Source organism: Pyxicephalus adspersus, chromosome 3 (assembly GCF_032062135.1).
Source record: "Pyxicephalus adspersus chromosome 3, UCB_Pads_2.0, whole genome shotgun sequence".
Taxonomy (NCBI): Eukaryota; Metazoa; Chordata; class Amphibia; order Anura; family Pyxicephalidae; genus Pyxicephalus; species Pyxicephalus adspersus.
Genome location: NC_092860.1, coordinates 65,195,363 through 65,215,517, shown reverse-complemented (window position 1 = coordinate 65,215,517; position 20,155 = coordinate 65,195,363). Strand labels below are relative to the sequence as shown.

General features: G+C 38.2%; 1 protein-coding gene across 1 annotated transcript in view; it reads right to left on the bottom strand.

The window, feature by feature from the left end:
* Window positions 1-250: 250 nt before the first annotated feature.
* UNC13A (unc-13 homolog A) overlaps window positions 251-20,155 on the bottom strand; it is a 192,199-nt gene continuing 172,294 nt past the window's right edge. The window contains exons 42-44 of the mRNA XM_072404972.1: window positions 16,231-16,323; window positions 15,569-15,728; window positions 251-1,513 (exon numbers count right to left, since the gene is read on the bottom strand). Coding sequence (XP_072261073.1) covers window positions 1,228-1,513; window positions 15,569-15,728; window positions 16,231-16,323 — 539 coding nt within the window. The 3' untranslated portion in view covers window positions 251-1,227. The remainder of the gene's footprint in view (window positions 1,514-15,568; window positions 15,729-16,230; window positions 16,324-20,155) is intronic.

Below are 20,155 nucleotides of genomic sequence, written 5' to 3'. Positions count from 1 at the left end.
TTCATCTCTTATTGAGATTTAGATCACATTTTTAGAAGAAAATCATTATTAGGTAAAATAAGTAGTGCTATTGTAAAAAATTATTTGTTATAGTGAATTAAGTCTTTTGTTAGCTAACACATTTCAACTTTTTAAATTAGCTTTTTAAAGGAAAGGGTAAAAAAAATAGGAATTAGACTGGCTGTTTGGATGTGCAACTGATTCACTCTACTACTGATATACTGTATACATTGGATAAAAACATAAAGCATTAAATGCACATTCCTTTCTTTATTTCTATTTAATGGCTGTTATAATAAAATATTTTTACAGAGACCAAAAATGTCCAAGTTAGTGCAAAACATTTTCACATGCACCCAGGAGGAACAAGGAAAAGGAATATTCTGTACACAATGGGCAGGTAAAGGCAAAGGGATATCATCAGCATTTTTCCTTCCAAACAGCATGCCACATTTCTGTAATCATAATGGAGTTTCATTCCCTTGTGCAGTATGTGGTGGGTTATTAGGATGTTTTTCCCTATCTATTCTGATCAGAATCTGGGATGTGTAAGCCTGTTTCAGCGCCAGATTATTGGAGCAATTTCGGGAAAGAAGAGAGGTGCTGAGCATTTGGCAGTGTTCTGTTTGCAGTCCAAGGCTTTAAAACAGGCATGAGGTGAAAGGTTTTACCAAGAGCTTTTAGGATAAGGGTTTAGAGTGTTTTTTTCCATAGTAAACTAATACCCATGCAGCACCAATGCACAGAGTAAGACACTGGTACAGGAAGATCCTTTATACACAGCAGGTGAAGTGCAGGCAATTTGAACAGACAAGTCAGGGAAGGGATAGTGATTACTGTAACCTACCCTTTTTAGGGACTCATGGTTTCTCTAAAACGGATAATCCTCCCACTGCCAGGGTGCAGTTAACTGCCCGGAAGTTTTATGCAGAACATAAGTTAAGGCCCCCAAACAACTGTGCTTATGTAGTCCAGCAGGGAGGACATTAACACAATGGCACATATAAACGCAGCCCTTGGTGTATTTGTGTACACCTTATCCACGTCACTGCCAGAAATGCAGATTAGCATAATGCAGAGCTTGGCAAGCACTGCTGGCAGTGACTTGGTTAAATGTGTCTCAAAATATATTTAAATATTTAAACTATCTACAATCTGGGCCTGGGGTGCAAGGCAGTAGAAAGGGTAATCTTGTTATTGAAGAGATTGAGGATGAACCCTACCTCCCTAGCTGCCCTCTTCAGGAGAGCGAGTGTCAGATTTTAATTTGACAAATTCTTTGGCCACCTCATCATTATTACGCTGTGACAAAATTCTTAGTATAGTCAGTCCTGTCTCATCCATATGGATACGTCGACCAAGTGGGAGCCAGCAGGCACAGCTACCTCTTTGTGCTAGATCTCTCAGCTGCATAACAGCTGTGCCCACTGTTCGGTCTTCTCGTGCAAAGCAGTAATCTTTCACACACACCTGCAATTCATAGCATTCTGGTCCATTTTCAGTCCCCAGTGTACTAAAATAAAGAAAAAAATATAAAACTGTTACTCTGAGCATTTAATTTTTCACATTGTTTATTTACATACAATGTTAACAACACATTTTAGATTTTTTTTTCTAAATCTAGATACAGTGATTATTTTTGGTCAAATTTAGGATTTATACAGGTGTTGCAGAGGAAGCAGAGGGGATAACTAATAGTAGTTAGTCACATTCAAGTAGACACAATATCATCCAAGTGGCTTCTCTCAGTTCTAATGAGTATTGGGAGGGAATATTTTGATTGTCCACATTGGAACTGTGGGTGTGAACATTGATAAAATTCTGCTTTTGTTTATATAATCCAGAAATGGGTAGACTGGAAAAAATTGTTTAGTCAGAATCCAGGCATTGCCAACCTGCCAGGATAGAAGATGAAATGCACTGTTGTAATCAATACACCAAATCACTATTCCATCAAACCTCTGCTTAGTGATGCCATTTATGAGTCACAAAAGAACACACTAATGGTTGTCACAAGTAAAACCATAAGTTGAACTGCTTCCATACTGGCGAAACTACACTAATGAAAGACTTCCACACATAAGGAAGGAGCATCCTTAAGATTCATCATTCACAACAGTGACATTCAATATCACTATGTCCTACAACCACTACGTCACAAAAATCTTAGTACCCTTATAAGCAACATTGTATGCCACATTCAAAACTCATTCAGGTATGTGGACTATCAATGTGGGTCAAAATAATACCAATGTAAATTAGAGACTTTCGGGGGCGGCGCCGAACTAGGTGGTGGCACTAAAACACAGCTCCCGCCAGCTCGAATACCAGCGTGTGCCATCCGTGCTCTGGCAGTTTTTTCAAACCCCAGAACTGTGAGAAACAAAGTGCGGGAACTGACTGCAGGTGGAAGCAGGTTGTAATTTTAGCCCTGCTCTCCACATCACCCGGAGTCAGAGCTCCGGACCTGGATGCGTAGTGCCCAGAGGCCATCTTGGAGGACATCTCACGTGGCTGCAGAAGAGAAAAGAACATACTGCAGCTCCTATATCAGAGCAAGAATCCCTGGAAACCAATAGGACTCCTTGCTACCCTGCCAGTGGCATCACGCTTTTGGAAGAAAGGACCCCTGGTGAGTCTCAGCTGTGCAGTGCATTTGTTCTCCCCTGGTTGGATGATCTGTGTTAAAGCTGTGGCTGGGAGCATAGAAAGTGATTGATTCCCCTTATTTGGACCTTGCAGAATCTATTTAAAATGGGGTATTTGTGTGTATAGGAATATTTTTATTATATCCCTGCCACTTTTTCACGGTGACCCAGAGCATGCCTTGTCTGGGAGTGTATTGGAAGTTTATACAAAACACCACCTATGGAAAGTTCATGGGCAAATTAAATCCTTCCCAATCATGCAAACAGCTCCCTAAGACAGGGGGAAGGGAAACAAAGCGGAAAGCTTCTCAGAAGCCCACACCGGCATCCCCCCTCTTATCTTCAGGATTCCTGACTGAAGCGGCACACCCTTTTCAGATGAGAGGATCTCCTGCCAGGGGAGTCGCAGACCTACTTTTACCTTTTTTCGATAAGAAGTTTGAATCGTATCACCTAGCTATTGAAACAGCTGATTTCAATATACAGGATAATATTACCAAAATTGTGAAGCTGAAACAAAGGGTCATCAATCTGGAGGACCAACTCCTTGTGTCTCACGTTACACTAACCATGCAATTCACCCAATTGGCATCTATGGCAGAGAAAGTGGAACATCTAGAGAATCGCGACAGGAGGTATAACTTGCGCTTTATTGGTATCCCAGAGGATTTTAAGGCCCTGGATCTACAAAAATTTCTATCTGTTGATCTGATGCTAAGCCTTAAATTATTTGAGAGGGTACATAGGATTGGCCCAGACCATCCATCTGCAATTCACAAACCAAGACCAGTCATTGCCAAATTCTTTCATGGTTTGGACAAAGACACAGTACTCGGAGCCCACTGTAAACAAAGAGAGCTTAAAGTGGGTGAGGTAAAAATTAAATTTTCCAAGACTTCTCTGATGCAGATGCTCAAAAAAGAAAATTGTTCACTCCTGTTTGCCACCACCTAGTAGAATCAGGAATGCGGTTTGCCTTGATGTACCCGCCCAAATTGCGTGTGACTTATGCAGGGGAAAGCAAAGTGTTTGATGACCCAAATTTGGCCATGAGTTTTTTGCAGCAACAAGATCAAACAAGTGTTTTTGAACATTTTGAATGTTCTGATTTTTTCATTGGATATGTTTACATTGATAATTGAAAGGTTCAACATATGCCACAATGCATTCTCGTGGTTTAAATAATCACACAGTAAAAAAACAAATTTAAGATATACTTATATCTTATATTTACTTTCAAATTCCCAATCTGTCCTATTAATATACCTGTTACAGCACTGCTCCTGGTGCTGGGGAGATATCATCGCTACTTCACTTTAAGCATTGTTTGGAGGAATTACACCCTCGTAACCCCTGCAGTAAGCATAACTTATCACTCTACAGGACCATGTAAGTCTTATCATGTTCTTATGATATTAAATAATTTCAATGAACCTCTAGTTGATTGATATATCCTAGAATAATTTTTTGAGCAGATACATGAATACTAGTCTGTTTATATATAGTTTATTCTTATATTGACTTACATTGTATCTGTTGTATTCAGTGAAATAGCTTACACTGCTTGAATATTAGGATATTAATTTATACCATATTATTTAATAATTAATAAACTTTTATTAATCTAGATACAAGTACCATAATGGCCAAATGTTGTCCAACTACTACCCCTGAGAAAGCTTTAGGGCGAAACGCGTTGGGTATCAACATGAACTAATGGTTATAAACCTGTATGGCAAGTAAATGTATATGTTTAGCTAGATGCTGCATGTCTAGTGCCCCCTAGGGCCAATTTGACACCTGGTGGACCCCAAGATATTATTGTGGTCCAACCGGAATCTGTCAAATCTAGTCTCATTTTATGTTGTATCTCGTGCCCCTTGGGGCCTAATTTGTATTATTTAACCACAAGAATGCATTGTGGAAAGTGCTTTTGTTTTGTATCATTATTTCATATTCTATATGAATACAGTTTTTGTGCCAAAAACCCTGCTTTTCTCTCTTTTCTTCATATCATTAGTTACTAAAAGAGAAACGGTCCCATGTCACACTCCTGTTCTGCTATGGCGAACCATGAAAGCGATAGCCAGGGGGAGTATCATAGAATACTCGTAAGTGTAAAGAATATCTTACCCAATATACTGAGCTACAGGACAAAGTTTTAAAAAGCCTACAGGGAATATCTGTCCCAGAGAACGGAACCACTGAAGTAGGTCTGGCAAAACGCAACTAAATTGTTTGATTTTTTTTTTTAATGCCCATGTAGCTGCTAAAGTAGAGGCCACAGCTCATATTTTGAAACAAAAAGTCTATAGAAGGGCTAACAAAGTGGGTTCCTTTTTGGCAAAACTCACAAAACCTCCACAATCCAAAATATTTATTCTGCAACTTAAAGACCCCCAAACATTGGCTATACAGACTGCTAAAGATAAAATCTGCCATATATTCGAAGAATTTTACAAACCAGTCTACACAGCACAACCTTCATGTCCTAGTATTTGAATGATCTCCTACAGAAAGCTAGGCTACCTAAACTATCCTTGGATCACAGGGAGATAATAAATAGGCCCATAGCTGCAGAGGAAATCCAAAAAGCCATTAAATCAATGGTAAACCACAAAACTCCTGGCCCTGACGGATACACTGCAGAATTTTAAAAAATGATTAATATGGAATTACCCCTCTTTTGACAAAAGTGTATAACTCCATATTAACACAAAACACACCCTTGCCTGATTTTATTGAAGCCCATACTATTTTGATTCCTAAGGAGGGTAGAGACCTGCTTTTAGTCTCATCTTACAGACCAATCTCCCTACTCGACTGCCATTATAAGATACTAGCCAAAATAATGGCTACTAGATTGCAATGTTTTCTAGAATCGCTACTTACTCCGCACCAATTGGGCTTTGTAAAAGAGAGACACAGTAGGGGTGCATTCTGCAAAAGCAGCAATGATAGTAGTGGCAAAGCCAAACACCCCCAAATCTATGTTATTGGTTCTAGATGCTGAGAAGGCCATTGAGTGGAGTGGCCTTTGCTGTATGCAATTTTGGCAAACCGTGCATTTGGTCAAGTCTTCCTATCATATATACAATATATTTATAACTCCCAGTGACAAAACTTTTAATAAATGGTAATTAATTGGCCCCCGTGTCCTTGTACAGAGGTACCCGTCATGGATGCCCATCATCCCCGATTTTGTTCAGTCTTGCACTGTACCCCCTATTGCGCCTTTTATAATATTTTTAAGAGTTTTGAAGGCATTCAGATTGTAAATAAATTGGTTAAAATAACAGCTTTTGCAGACGACCTGCTTCTTGTTTGCCGGCGGTCACCAAACTGTTACAACAATGTGGAACCATATCGGGATATGCAATAAATTTTGATAAATCAAAGGCACTATATCTAAATAAAAATACTAGGCCCAACTGGAGCCACAAGTACCCATTTGTTTGGTGCAAACACAAACTGAAATATTTGGGTGTTATGATACCCAAATATCCTTTCAGAGTTTACCAATCTAATATCCCCCTACTCTGGACATCAGTTAAAGAGCAATTACAAAAATGGGCCAAATTGCAGCTTTTATACGTAGGACCCATAAACCTAATTAAAATTCCTATATTCCCAAGAATTTCATATATACTGCAAATGTTACCAATCATTGTTACACAGGCAGATCTCCAAGATATCTATAGAGCTTTCTGGGCGTTTATCTGGGCAGGAGAAAAGCAAGACTGGCAATGTGCATACTTCAACAACCCGTTACACACTAGGTTCTTCATTTTCCAAATATTGAGTTATACAATTGGACAACTATTTTCAGGTATATTAGAGACTGGATACACGGCACAGCTGGTTATGCTAATTTTTCTTTAGAGAAACAATTGTTCCCAGGGAACAATCTCCTTTACCCCCTACATATGCATAGAGAACTACTCCCCCCAGAGGTTGTTCAAAATCCTTTGATATATTCATGCTGGTATGTCTGCAACAAAATAAGACACAAATTCTCCCTAAACAGCCATTCGTCACTATTCTTTCCATTATGGCGAAATGGGTATTTCCCTTGGATACTCTGGGAACCCCAGGGGCGGGACCAAAGCAATGAAAGTTAAATCTACAGTTAATACTTTGACCCATAAGGTCATCTCGCAATCATCTATACCTATGTTGTTCCCCTCTCTAGGTCTACAGACCTTCACATATTTACAGCTGAATTCCTATGTTAAATCAGTGATTAAAAATTTATCGCCCAAAGATTGGTCTAATCCACTGGACAAGCTATGGACATCTACAGAACGGTTTTAGATTATGAAATCAGAAATACTGGCCTGTGCCGATAGTCTAAACACTTCCCGGAAATTACCCAGAGTGGCGTATTAACATTATTTGGTAGAGCTTGGAAGGCACTATCTTCATAAATTTACAGAGAAAAAACTTTGAAACTCTATTGTTACGCATATATTTCACCTATGCGTTCATACCAGATGGGGCTCAGCCCCTCCTCGCAATGTCTAAAATGTGTCTTGGAGGCAGATCTCTACCATATGCTGTGGGATTGCCCCAAAATACGTTATTTTTGGAGGTGAGTGGCGCAGTACGTCCTTCAAAATTTGGTAAACTATTTTTTAATTAACTCCCAAATGGACAATTTTTGGTGAAATGCTGTCCCATGGCGCAAAGGTGGCTGCAAGAAACTTTGATGATAATCTCTCTGGTAGTGAAAAAAACAATTCTTCATAACTGGATTACAGCAAACTCCCCTTCACTGACACTGTTTTTGGAAAAATGATGGCTTGTTTTCGAGATGGAATGAGTTGAAGTCTCCTTGGAGTAGGAGACACGGATTGAGGGTTTTATTGGAGTGTGGGAATCATACATAGCGCTTTTATTGTTAGATATGAGAAATTGAGTTTTCGCAACCCTTGAACAAACTACGTGGTATGCCTATCGTCTTTTGGATAACGATCCCCCAATTGTGTGTTGATTTTTAGACAGATTTGACCTCTCATTTGTCACAATTTGTGATGCTAGCCATACTTGTTTGAAATTTGGTCAACTAATGAATCCATTGTTTGTAATATTTGTTATGCCGCGACTCTACTGTATTTGTTATGTGTAGTTTTGAATATTGTGTTATCTTCCCTTATAAAAAACTAATAAAAAATATTTTAACAAATACCAATGGTAATTATTTTTCTTGCAGTGGAATGACTGGTTTCAAATAATTTTAGGTCATTAAAATGGTATTACTAGACTTATAGCCCCTTTAAAGAGCTGTTTAGATCTGGGCATTAGGACTTATGTTGGTCGAATAGCTCACTATTCGATTCGTCAGCTATTCGCTCGAATAGAGCAAAATTATTCAGGTGGTCAAATGTCAAAGTCGAACACAATTAAAGTCAATAGGAGGAAAAATTTGTTTTTTTTCAGGATTGTGTAGAGCTTCTACAGCCTCCAAACAGATGTAAAATGATACATAATAAAAGGATACATAAAAAGATACATAACACTATTACATAACCCTGTACTTCACATGAATATTAAAGAGCACCTGTCACATCAATATTAGGCTAACGCTAGGTACACACTTCCAATAATTATTGTTAGAAAACGAGCGATTACGACCGATCAACGATTATACTTGAACAATCATATTGTGCACAATTCTGTACATGCTGTAAAAATACAATTGTTCAAATATAATCCACCAGTGTCCACACGCTAGATACAATCGTTTGAATGATGCAGGGAGTTTTTAAACGTTATCTTAAACATTGCTTGCAATATTTAAAAAATTCAAATGCTGGATAAATGCGGGAAAATGCTTCCATTGAACTCAATAGAGGCTTTTTCAAGCGTTTTTCAGCTTTTATGAAAGCTTCCATTGAAAACAGAGGGGGCTTTTATAAACGTTTTTAGCAGGACTTTGGAATCTGGAAGCCCCCTTTAAAAAACAGACTCCCAGATCTCCACCACCCCACCCTGGGGAATGAGTACAGGGGTACATAAAACCCCTTACTCATTCCCTGAAAGGGTTAAAATATATGTAAAAATTAGGACGAGGCTTTAATGTTAAAATATTTTATTAAATGTGTGTGTGTTTGTGTAACAAAACTTTTTTTTACAGGTTATCCCAATGACAGGATGATTTCCAGGGCTGCAATGAGCACAGCCCTTGGACTCCTCCTGACAGTGAGGGATCGCAGGGTACTAGGGGTTAAATGAGGAAGGCTCTCCTTTCACCCCTAGTGCTCTGTGATTGGCTGAGGTTTAACGTTTCCCAGCCATTCAGCACTAGACAAGAATGAGCCTTGTGCCCATTCATCTCTAGTGCTCTGTGATTGGCTGAGAAATAGGAAACCCTGATGACAGCTCAACATCATCAGGATTTCCCTTTCCTCAGCCAATCAGGGAGCAGAGCAGTCAGCGGGGCTTTACTATGCTGACAGCTCCGCTCCCCTGATTACTCCCGCAGCCCTAGAGGAGCTGTGACATGTTCTGTATCTGTAATCCATGTCACAGCTCTAGGGCTGCGGTAAATAAAAGTAAAACTTTTATAAACGCTTATGTAAAATCGCGGCAAATCGTGGCAATTCGTGGTAAACCGTGTCATAGGCGTTTGTAAAAGTTTTTTAGCGTTTTAAAGTTAAGCTTTAAAACGTTTGTAAAAGTGCATAAAAATGCATATAAACGTGGTAGGAACGTTTATATGCCTTTTTAAAACCGTTCATGTAGACCCAGCCTTAAAGAGGACCTGTCACATTAACAATAAAGAGCACCTGTCACATCAATATTGTGGTCCCCTTTAATATTCATGTAACAGGTTCTCTTTAATGTTCATGTGACAGGTCCCCTTTAATATTCATGTGACAGGTCCTCTTTAATATTCATGTGACAGGTCCCCTTTAAAATTCATGTGACAGGTTCTCTTTAATATTCATGTGACAGGTCCCCTTTAATATTCACGTGACAGATTTTTTGCAGTCGAATCCCGTGTTTTTGGGTCGGGTCTATCTGAATTCGAACAGCCATATTTGGGTCGAATATAAGGACAACGCGAATCCGAACACCAACACTAATTAGGACACTGCACACATTAATAGCAAAGAGAACACCAGACCTTAGATATTGGAATTTTCTCTAAAGACAGGTTATTATTATATATTAACCCAAATATAAATTTGTGGAAAAAGGTCTTTCCTCTTGCCTTTCTCATGTTTCCCTACTTTCCCTTCAACAGTCTCCTTTTTTTCACTCATTTATACCTCTCACCTCACCTGTTTCATTTCTGAATTCTAGTTTAAGTTGTTTGAGGTGGCATTCTATGAGAAAAATGTGGGACAACAATTTCTATGAATTTGAATCAACAGAATGAATATAGCAAATACATTTTACATATCATTTGCTCAAGTATATTACCTGTAACATAGTTCTCCCCAGAGCTTTTTAGCCGGTTGCTCCGCCCGGCTGATTTGAATTCCCCGCCCAGCTCTCGGCAGCTCTCATCCTCAGATGCACGGATCTCAGGCTGCTGTGTGTCATCCGTTCAGAGGATTGCACACAGCTCAGCCTTCATGTGAAGGAGACACAGGCAGCCCCGCCCCCATCTCACAGCACGAGCTCTGCCTGTGAAGTGTATCCATCTCTAGCTCTGCATCACATTCTGCATCCTCACAGCTCTCTGTGTACAAACCTCCATATCTCCTAATATGTATGTCACAATGATTTGTAATTTTCAGGGTATACAGGGGACATAGATACTAGGTATTACAATATCAGCCCCCCAGCTTTAAAGAATTTCAAGATATGGAGGTCACAAATGTAAAGCGTTATGAAAATTGAGCTTTGGGTAAACAACTGGGAGCACTAAATTTGCCGTGTTTTGCCACACCCTCTTTTTTACCACCCGGCTACAGCTTCCTACCACCCGGCTGAAAAAAATTTCTGGGGAGAACACTGCTGTAAGCACTGAATGAAAAAGGATCAAAAGTTTGCCTGCTCTAATATGTTTCCATGGGACATATTTAGTTTTTCATGTGACTTCATTTTGTTTTCCCTGGTTTCTATTTCCCTCCTTTTTAAAACATGTAATCAATGTATTAAATAAAACTTTCCTATTTTCATTACATAGCATTAAAAAGAGCCAGGCACAATAATGCTGAGGAGAAAAGGCTAGATGAGGCATTCTCTATCTGACTTGCTTCAGGTTCCAAAGGGTACTGTTAGAAGTTTATGGTATGCAATGTAAACAGTTTCAATACAGGGGAGTAGCCTGTACAATGTAGCAAAATAAGGTAAGGCTGGAGTTTATCCTTAAGGTACAAGAAAGGAGCTTGAACTCCTTTCTTGCAGATAAGTAAAAATATACATGGTGGAAGAGCTTACATACTATCGAGGTGAAAGGTAGGATAAAGAAGGCAGAACATATGTACAATATAATAGGGTATATGGGTATTGTAAAGAAGGTGAAGGAGCTTTTAGTTTATTATGGTATAAGGGGGATAACAAAAAGTTAAAAAAAAAAAAAAAAAAGCATTCTATTAGTGTATAAGGGGCAATGTAATAAAGCATAAATCAATAGGTGGAAAAGTTTAAAAACTATTGAGGTGTAAGGAAAAGGGACATATTAAAAGGGAGTATACTCTAATAGGACATATGGGATTTCTAAATAGGGTTGAAACATTTACAATCTATATGCTACCAGGGTTTAGAAAGTAGCATAAAAAGGGGAGGGGACCCAAAGCTAATATAGTCTGCTTAAACTAATTCTGATGTGACTTGAAGTCTACAGCAAACAACACAATCACACAAATCAAGGAAAGAAGACAACTGCTTTGAGGCTATCTATGTCAATATTTTCTTCTGCAGTTTGATATGATAACATACTAAGCCATACAACCTCAATGTGAACAGCTACCTCAGACTTTTTGGCACCCTAATGATTAGAATATGTAAATTAGAAATTGTGGTTACATAAAAATGTTATTCCTCTGCCTTGTTCTAGAATATTCAACAGTTGCCCTAATACTCAATTAAAACTTAGGGAGCCACTTAGATAAGTTCAACATCACAGATCAAGTTTAGGTATATGTGACTAACTAGTACTAGTTATACCATGACCTCCAAAAATGTAACCCTTCATAGACAAAGCACATGATTAGCACTAGAAGAGGTGGCATATGTATGTAAAAATGTACACAACCCTGTTGCAATGCCATTTCTTGTAATATAAAAAATGAGGTGAGAATAAATATTTTCAAAACCTTTCCTATCGTTAACGTGACCTATAACTTGCAGCAATAAGCAAATTTGTAAATGAACCAGCAGTAACAGGCAACAGAGTAAAATAAACGAGAATCAAATGAACAAGTGAACTTTATTTGGGGTTAATCAGAGTCTGGAAAAAGAATACCAAAGACAGCTGGAGTTTTATCGCAGCAAACAAAACTTGTCTTAGTAAGATCAATGAAAATACTCGGTAACTTACATATGAAATTTCATATGGTCCTCCCCATATATGAGTACATGGGAGAAATTGACCAAAGGGCTATACAATGATATCCCTAAAAAGTATTAGAAGAAGATAGAAAAGAGAAAAATCGTATCCCGACGTGTTTCGCCAGTTGGCTCCTTCAGGGGATTGAAGAACGTTTGTTCACAGTCTGTACATAGGAGTATAAATTAGGATTTTTAGGTTAAAGTATCTAACATGCAAAATATCATACAGTTTGTATCATGTAGTTTGCTGGTAATTTCATATAAAAGTTATTGAGTATTTTAATTGATCTCACTAATACAAGTTTTGTTTGCTGCACTAAAACCTGAGCTGTCTGTCACACTTACCTCTTCCTCCATAAAGTGTGGACACGTCTCTCCAGCGCATGCGGGCAGTCCTGACGCACCTGACGTGCCTTTGTTTTCAAGCATTTTCAATTCCGTCCAATCTGCTGGCCAATCAGAAAAAAGCCTCTTGACTAGCCATGGCGTTTTAGCTACCTCACACACTGCACTTGTTTGTGCAACAAGTCTCCATTGTGCTGAGCTCCTAGTCCTGTTGAGCTAGTTCCTGTTCACCTGGTGCCTAATTCAGTCTTTCCTCTGTCCAGCTCCTGCGTTAACCCTTCGTTGTCCAGTCTGTTGGTTTCCAGCCAACTTCCCTGTGCTGTTTCAGTGTTTCTGTCTGTCTGTGGATATCCCTGAGTCACCTGTGCCTCCTGTTGCTTCCAATGTCTCCTGTGTTCCCTGTGCCCGCAGTGGCCCGTGTCACTAGTGTCTGTCTCCTGGATCCCTGGAAGTTGACCCCTGGCGTGTGACCTGACCTCTCTTCCTTGCTGCCTGTCTCGACCCTGGCCTTCCTCGACTATCCTTCTGCTTTGCGATTTGGTACCGTGTTTTGCTCACCTCGGTGTGCCCAAGAACCGCAACCTGGCAGTAACCAGCGGCGCAACATCCTCACCATCAGAGACTCTGGAGAAGACCTGGTTACTGCTTAGACTCTGCGCCTTGGCCCTTCTCAGGGCTTACACCACCTCTGTGCAAAATGTAGCACCCCCTAGTGGTCGTGTCTCTCAGCGCGTGACACTGTCTTAGGTATTCTTTTTCCAGTTTATAATTTTGAGGGTAGCAGCTTTTTACAAACTAGGAAACGTGATTAGCAATATTTTCCAAGTTAATCAGAGTCTCTTTAATTAATGGCAAGTGTGTACCCAAGAAGACTAAATGCTGTAATTAAATTAAAAGGTGCTTCAACAAAGTATTAGTTTTAGGGTGTCCACACTCATCCCAACTTATTGAACGTTTTTTTTTTCCCCTAACAGATTTGTTTGCTTTTCAATTGCATTGTACAACTTATAGGTCACATTAAAAGTTTTGAAATTATTTATTGTGGTGTTATTTTTTACATCACAAAAACATTTTCCAGGGGTGCTTAACCTTTTTTATCCACTGTAGTTTTATAGATATTGCTTTCAAACCCTAAAGGAAGATACACATGAAAGCCTTACTAGCTATACCAGAGAAATAATTTGTACACAGAGGACTATCTAAATGCTTACTAGTAAAATTTATCCTACATCTATTGTTTAATAAAGTACTTCAACAGATGGAGATATTAACACCTATGTTGAAAAGCTGCAAGGGATCTAGTGCAATAGGTATGGAAAATAGCAATCAGAAAAATGGTGGTGAATATCTCCTTTCTCATGTCTCACAAAGGTTGATTTTGTTGCTGAAAACAAGTACAATGTATATTGTACAACAAAGGGCTGCCATATCACACTAAGGCAGGGGCTGCCCAACCTAAAGCTACGTACACACTTCCAATTATTATCGTTGGAAAACGAACGACGAACGATCCTGCACGATATATACGAACGATTGTATAGCACCGATCCTGCACATAGAGATAACGACACGATCGTTCGTAGATATTGTACACACAATAGATACGATCGTTTAAGCGATAGAGGAACTATGTGCACGACAGGAAAGTGAACGGACGTTCGTTCATCACGCATGCTCTGAACATGGACGATCAACGAACGACCGTACACACGAACGATGTTCAACGATCGTCGTCCAATCCGATCCGCCGGTCCGGTCGTTCGTTTCCAACGAGTTTCCTCGTTCGTCGGCGTCGTTGGTTACTTTTTTACGAACGATTTTTTGCCCAATCGATCGTTCGTCGTTCGATTGGAACGATAAAAATTGGAAGTGTGTACGCACCTTAAGGCCCAAAGGCCACATCCGGCCCGCGGAGCTGTCAGATCAGGCCCTTTCCTTCTCTGCCAGCAGAGGGAGCTGCTCCTCGCCCACCTTGTAATGCGAGATAATCTTGCAGCAGCAGCATGAGAGCTGTGTCTGTGTTCAAGCAGCTGCCATTATCCCTATGTATAAATCATTATATCTCCTTTCACTGATTGTCATAGAAATGTAAAATTTTCAGGGGACCTTAAGAGCTGCTGCTAAATTCTGCTGCAGCTCTCTACACATAACAAGTTGCCAGATATGGGGTCACAAGCAAAAAATCCTAACATCAATCAGGGATATTTTCAGATTAAGTGGGGCTATTTCAAGACCAGGGTCCCCAAATTGAGTCTGCATGTTGGGGGCCCCCTGGGGGCCACTCTCATGGCAATGAACATTAAGGTGCAGGCAATAGTCTGTGCACTGTGGTGCACCTTAAAGTGCACAAAACATCAAGGCTGCATTCAGGTTGGCAGTGAGGTTGCAGTGTGGTTACCCCTTCCTCATGTCATGGAACCCTGGCTCTGGGGAGACGCTCAGTGCCCCTTACTGCTGCCTGAAGTCAAATCTGCAGACAATACGGGGCAAGAGACTGAGCGGCTGGTGAGCTGCCTGTTACACATAGCTGGACACTTACATTCTGTAAACCCCAATTTCTCTGGAACAGAGGGATGTTGACAACTTGAAATGTGGGAGCCAGTAGGAAATGCCTTTTGTCCCCACACCTTCCCTAATAAAATGTTATAGCCATCATATAATGTTATCTTGTCACACATAGCTATCCCCTTACTCTCTATGAACCCCAGCTTCTTTGTAAGAAAAGGGAATGTAACTGTAAGTGAAGTTGGCAGAAAGTCTTGTGGCTTGATGATAAAGGATATGCAAAATATTTTGCTCTCACAAGGTACACCTTTGTAGCAGTATTTTTAATAGCATTTGAATAAAGACATTTTCAACAATTGGAATGGACTACAGGCCAATGCCCAAGCATCTTAATATAGTCATTATCTTTCTGTTGATTTGTATATACATACCATTATGTATTGTGTACAGATAGTGATCAACTTATTCAATTTTTCATCTCAGTTCAAAATTTTTTTTAAGTACTATACATTGTTATGAAAATTTGTGCTTTGTATGGTATTGAGGTTTGCAACTATACTCACAATTGGAAGCTCTCATTGTACTTTGGGGCCCAGCTATTGTTCTTGGATTTTGTAGTAAATTTTCTTTTTTTGTCACTCAGATTCGGACCAATCATGTTAACTTCGATAAAAGGCCGGAAAATCCCAGAAGTTTGCCATTTCAGATCATTTGCAGCGACAACTTTTGAAAAGAAATATATTGGAAACACAAGAAATTGTAAAGTCTTTCAAAATAATCCTATATGTTTTCCATTAAAATCAACTGTGACAATACGTAAACTACTGAAATATCCTTCAAAGAAAACTTTTGCAGTTCTCCTGTATGAGATAAACAATCTTTGGATGTAAAAAATGTATTTAATTTTTTACACTGTCCCAATTGCTATTTGAATGCTGCAGGCTTAGTTTGAAAACCTTCAAAAAAGACAACTGGATCAAAAATGATGCAGCTACCCACAGACGCAAATGAGAATTCAAAGGTCCAAGGAATCTGACTGGTTGCTAGTTGTAACTGCTTCAACTTCCCTTACTTTTCCTGTATCAATGAGCCTAATGAAGGACCCCAAATTCATTTTTATTTGATTGCTGTTGTTCTTAGAACTGAGTCTACTATTTGAATAAATGTAAATGTACTGAAACCCAATTTCCAGTTTCAATAAAAAAGTAGCACTTTTTTTTTTTACCTTTGACACTTATCTTGTGCTCCCCTGTTCCTGGATGGGTGAAGAGTTCTACATGAATGGAAACCTCTCCAACTGAATCATCCACTCCAGATCCTGATAAATAGAAACATTTGAATAATTATTACAATGTCACAGCCACAGGTGCAAGACTTTCCTGAGTATAACTGCTGGCAGGGTCTAACGAGTTTTATAAGCAATTAGAACCATGCTGCGACCTCCTGCAGATTTTAGAACTTAAAAAAATTTAGCATATGCACACCTGCCAGCAGTCAATTCAGTTTTGATTTTTAGTACTGAGGAGCTGGGTTACAAATATACTTGCAACTCAAGTCCACCACTTTATATTTGTGACACCTTTTAGGTCCATTGCAATCTATCCATGCTTGCTTAGTGCAACATGCAACTTAGTGTTTTCTTTCCACTTGAAATTGAAAGCTTGTGTTGTAATACCCATCCCAAGCTCAAAAATAAAGTGTAATTTTAGATCTCTTCTTTTTTTGCTATCTCATTATCATTTACCTTGTGCAACTTGATCTACACTATCCCATTTTATGATGTATAAGTAAGGAAATAATACTGGTAAAGAAGTATTTTTTAGATTAAGAAACGAATGTAATGCATGCTTTTTACAGGCAAAGTATCATCTTGCTGTGTTTTGCAAAACAGGCTTTACATTCAGTCTGTACAAGGGTCCAACAACGTGCTATTTTATATCAGTAGCAAAGGAGTTAACACTTCAGTCCCACTTATACAGGTAAACATAATTACAGCAAATATGCAGATCTGACATCAGAATATAATTCCTTGGCATACTCAATTGCTTAGAGTTTACAAAAATTGTTTGTAATTGAATTAAATATTTTTTTTTATATCTATGAAATTTAGGTTTACTTGTGAACTATAAAGTAAAGGTTACTTGGCACAGCTAGAGACATACTAAACAAATAGTGTTTTTGTTTTTATATGTAACAAAACAGTACTGTAAAATGAAGACATAATGTTAACTACTGACAAGTGGGACTGAAGTTTCTACATGCTTAACCCAACACCTCCACTACTCTTCATAAGCCAGAAAATTAGCTCCAGCTTGAAGTGGAAAAGAGTAATTTGCCTGGCAGAATAGGACATGCTTCCAAAACCTTTCTGGCAATGACATACCCTTTTCTGGATAAGTCTCTTCACTAAGAGTAAACCTAATACCTTTTCCACCATGGACTGAGGGATAAAGGAAAGGAAAAAAGAAAAGATGCAAGAGATATGAAGAAAAGGTGCAGGTCGACATGAAAAGAGGTATATTTACTAGTTTTAACATAGATACTTTTCCAAAGGACACAAAGTGCCACATGGTTAGGATGTGTCATGTTTAGTTGGGTTTGATTCAAACTAATCTGCAAAATATACCCTGGTTTGTAACTTTATATGAGATTGTAATTTAGGTGAATTTTTTTTGGTAATTTAACTACTGTAGAATGACTATTTTGTGTATGGTGTTATTGGGATAATAAAGTTGTATGAATTTAATGTTTTGCTTTAAATGGTAATACATAAAATTGGTATTTGTAATTGCTATAATTAGATTACACAAAACATTGTAACCTAATTTGTTTAAGATTTATAAAGAGTTATATTTAACTCTGTGTGCATGTGCAGCACGGTGGCTCAGGGGTTAGCACTCCAGCCTTTGCAGCGCTAGGTCCTGGGTTCGAATCCCACCCAGGACACTATCTGCATGGAGTTTGCAGGTTCTCCCTGTGTCTGCGTGGGTTTCCTCCGGGTACTCCGGTTTCCTCCCACATCCCAAAAAAAAACATGCAGTTAAGTTAATTGGCTTCCCCCTAAAATTGACCTTGGACTACATTAACCACATATGACTATAGTAGGGATATTCGATTGTGAGCTCCTTTGAGGGACAGTTAGTGACACGACTATGAACTTTGTACAGCGCTGCGTAAGATGATGGCGCTATATAAATACTTTATAATAATAATAAACTCTTTTTGCCTCTTTTTGGAGTTAATAATTGAAGTGGCCAATAATAAACCACTGACGATAAATGGTCCTCTTTTGGCATAAAGAAAACTGCAAACTGAGGTGACTTAAAAAAAAAAAAAAAAAAAAAGTTTAAAACTGTTCAGAAAAGTTTAAATAGTTTTACCTATTGTTAAAATATTATGTTAGCATTTAGTTCACTTAACCTTGTCAGCTACAGGTTACCCACTGTGCATTTTAACTGGTTAAATCCAAATAGGTTGGGTCTACACTTTTGAGGTCTGCATATAAAGCACCAAATCTGACATTCACTGAATCATTCCTGGGTGGAGAATTCAATTACTGCCAATGAAGCTCACCTTAGACACCTCCAGATAAAAACAGACAATGTTAGTTTTTTAAAAAAATAGGAACTTTTAAATGGAGAAGCAAAAGCCATTTTATATGAAATGGTAGGATAAGGTGGCCAGTTTTTGCCTAAAAATCAAATCAAAAATATTAATTACCCAGCAAAAACAAGGACTATAATAAAAGTTAACCCTCCAAGCTGATAAATTATAGCGTGAAAAACTAAATTTGACATACTTAAAGTGTATATGAACTCTAACCAAATATACCATTGAATGCATTTTAATTTATCACCACATATACACAAAATACCTGTTGATATACCTAAAGATCTTATGAGTACCTTATTTTCTGTACACTTTGTCTCTGCAAAGTTGTTGGTGGTGGTGGGGTGGTAGTGTTGGACTGATGGGGAGGTGGGAGAAGATAAAAGGAGGTTTGTGAAGTTTGAAATTCATCAGAAATTAAGCAGGTAGGGGTGACAACATGTTTATAGGAATTCAGAGTGGTTTTGTCATGTCAAGTAAAAGTGTACTATATTTCTTGCATATCAACAGTTATTTTTCTGTATTTGCAGTGTGTTTAAAGAGATAAAACATGCATTCCACAGATCAACTAAATACTAATATTTTATTTGCCTTCACAGGCAGAAGGCAAAATAAGTCTGAAATTTTAATATATCAGCTTAATTATTTGTCTCTTCAGGAAAATAATAATCATGAAATTTATATATAGCCTTTCTGGACAAAATGTCTTTTGTTTGAAAAGTCCTGATTTACATCAAACTGATACAATGATTATGAGTATCACAGTACTTTGATAATATAAATGCATGCAACATCAACCATTTTTTTTATCTATATCTCTATATCTCATGTCTGAGCAGTTTAGCTATTATTTAAATGCTAATGCCTTTCATTTTCTAGTCATTTAATAGGATATAACTTATTGATTGTTTTCAACAAAAAATAATAAAAAGCAAAAACTGGTGTAAAACTATTTTGTGTATCTTTTCTGTAATTTGATATTGATGCTTACTGGGTTAAAATCTATCTTCCTAATGGAATGTTACATTAATGCAGTAATGGGGGCATCCTTAACTATGGACTGTGCAGTTGCAGAATAATTTACATTTTTATTGATATTATTAAGGGTAAAGGTTGCTGTTAGTGTGCAGCAGGGACGTCAAAGTGCCTTTACATAATACAAAGAACACAAGGATGGAAAACATGAAAAAATGACGAATATAAAACAAAAGCACAGAACAAAATCAATAACAAAGTTTGCACCTTTTCTTCTCTGCTAATATTTAATGTCTTCACCACCTTCATACACCACTGCCTGTATGAGATTCTTTCAGGTTGATGACATTTGGCTTGTTAACAGATTGATGTTAAAGGATACTGATAGCTGAAACTTTTTTTTTTTTTTAATTTTGGATAAGTAAGCAATTGTTAAAACATGTACCGTATTTTTTTCGGCGTATAAGACGCTCCGGCATATAAGACGCACCCAATTTTAAAGGAGGAAAATCTAGAAAAAAAAGATTCTGAAAGATTATTCCCCTTCTGATCACCCTGTGCCAATT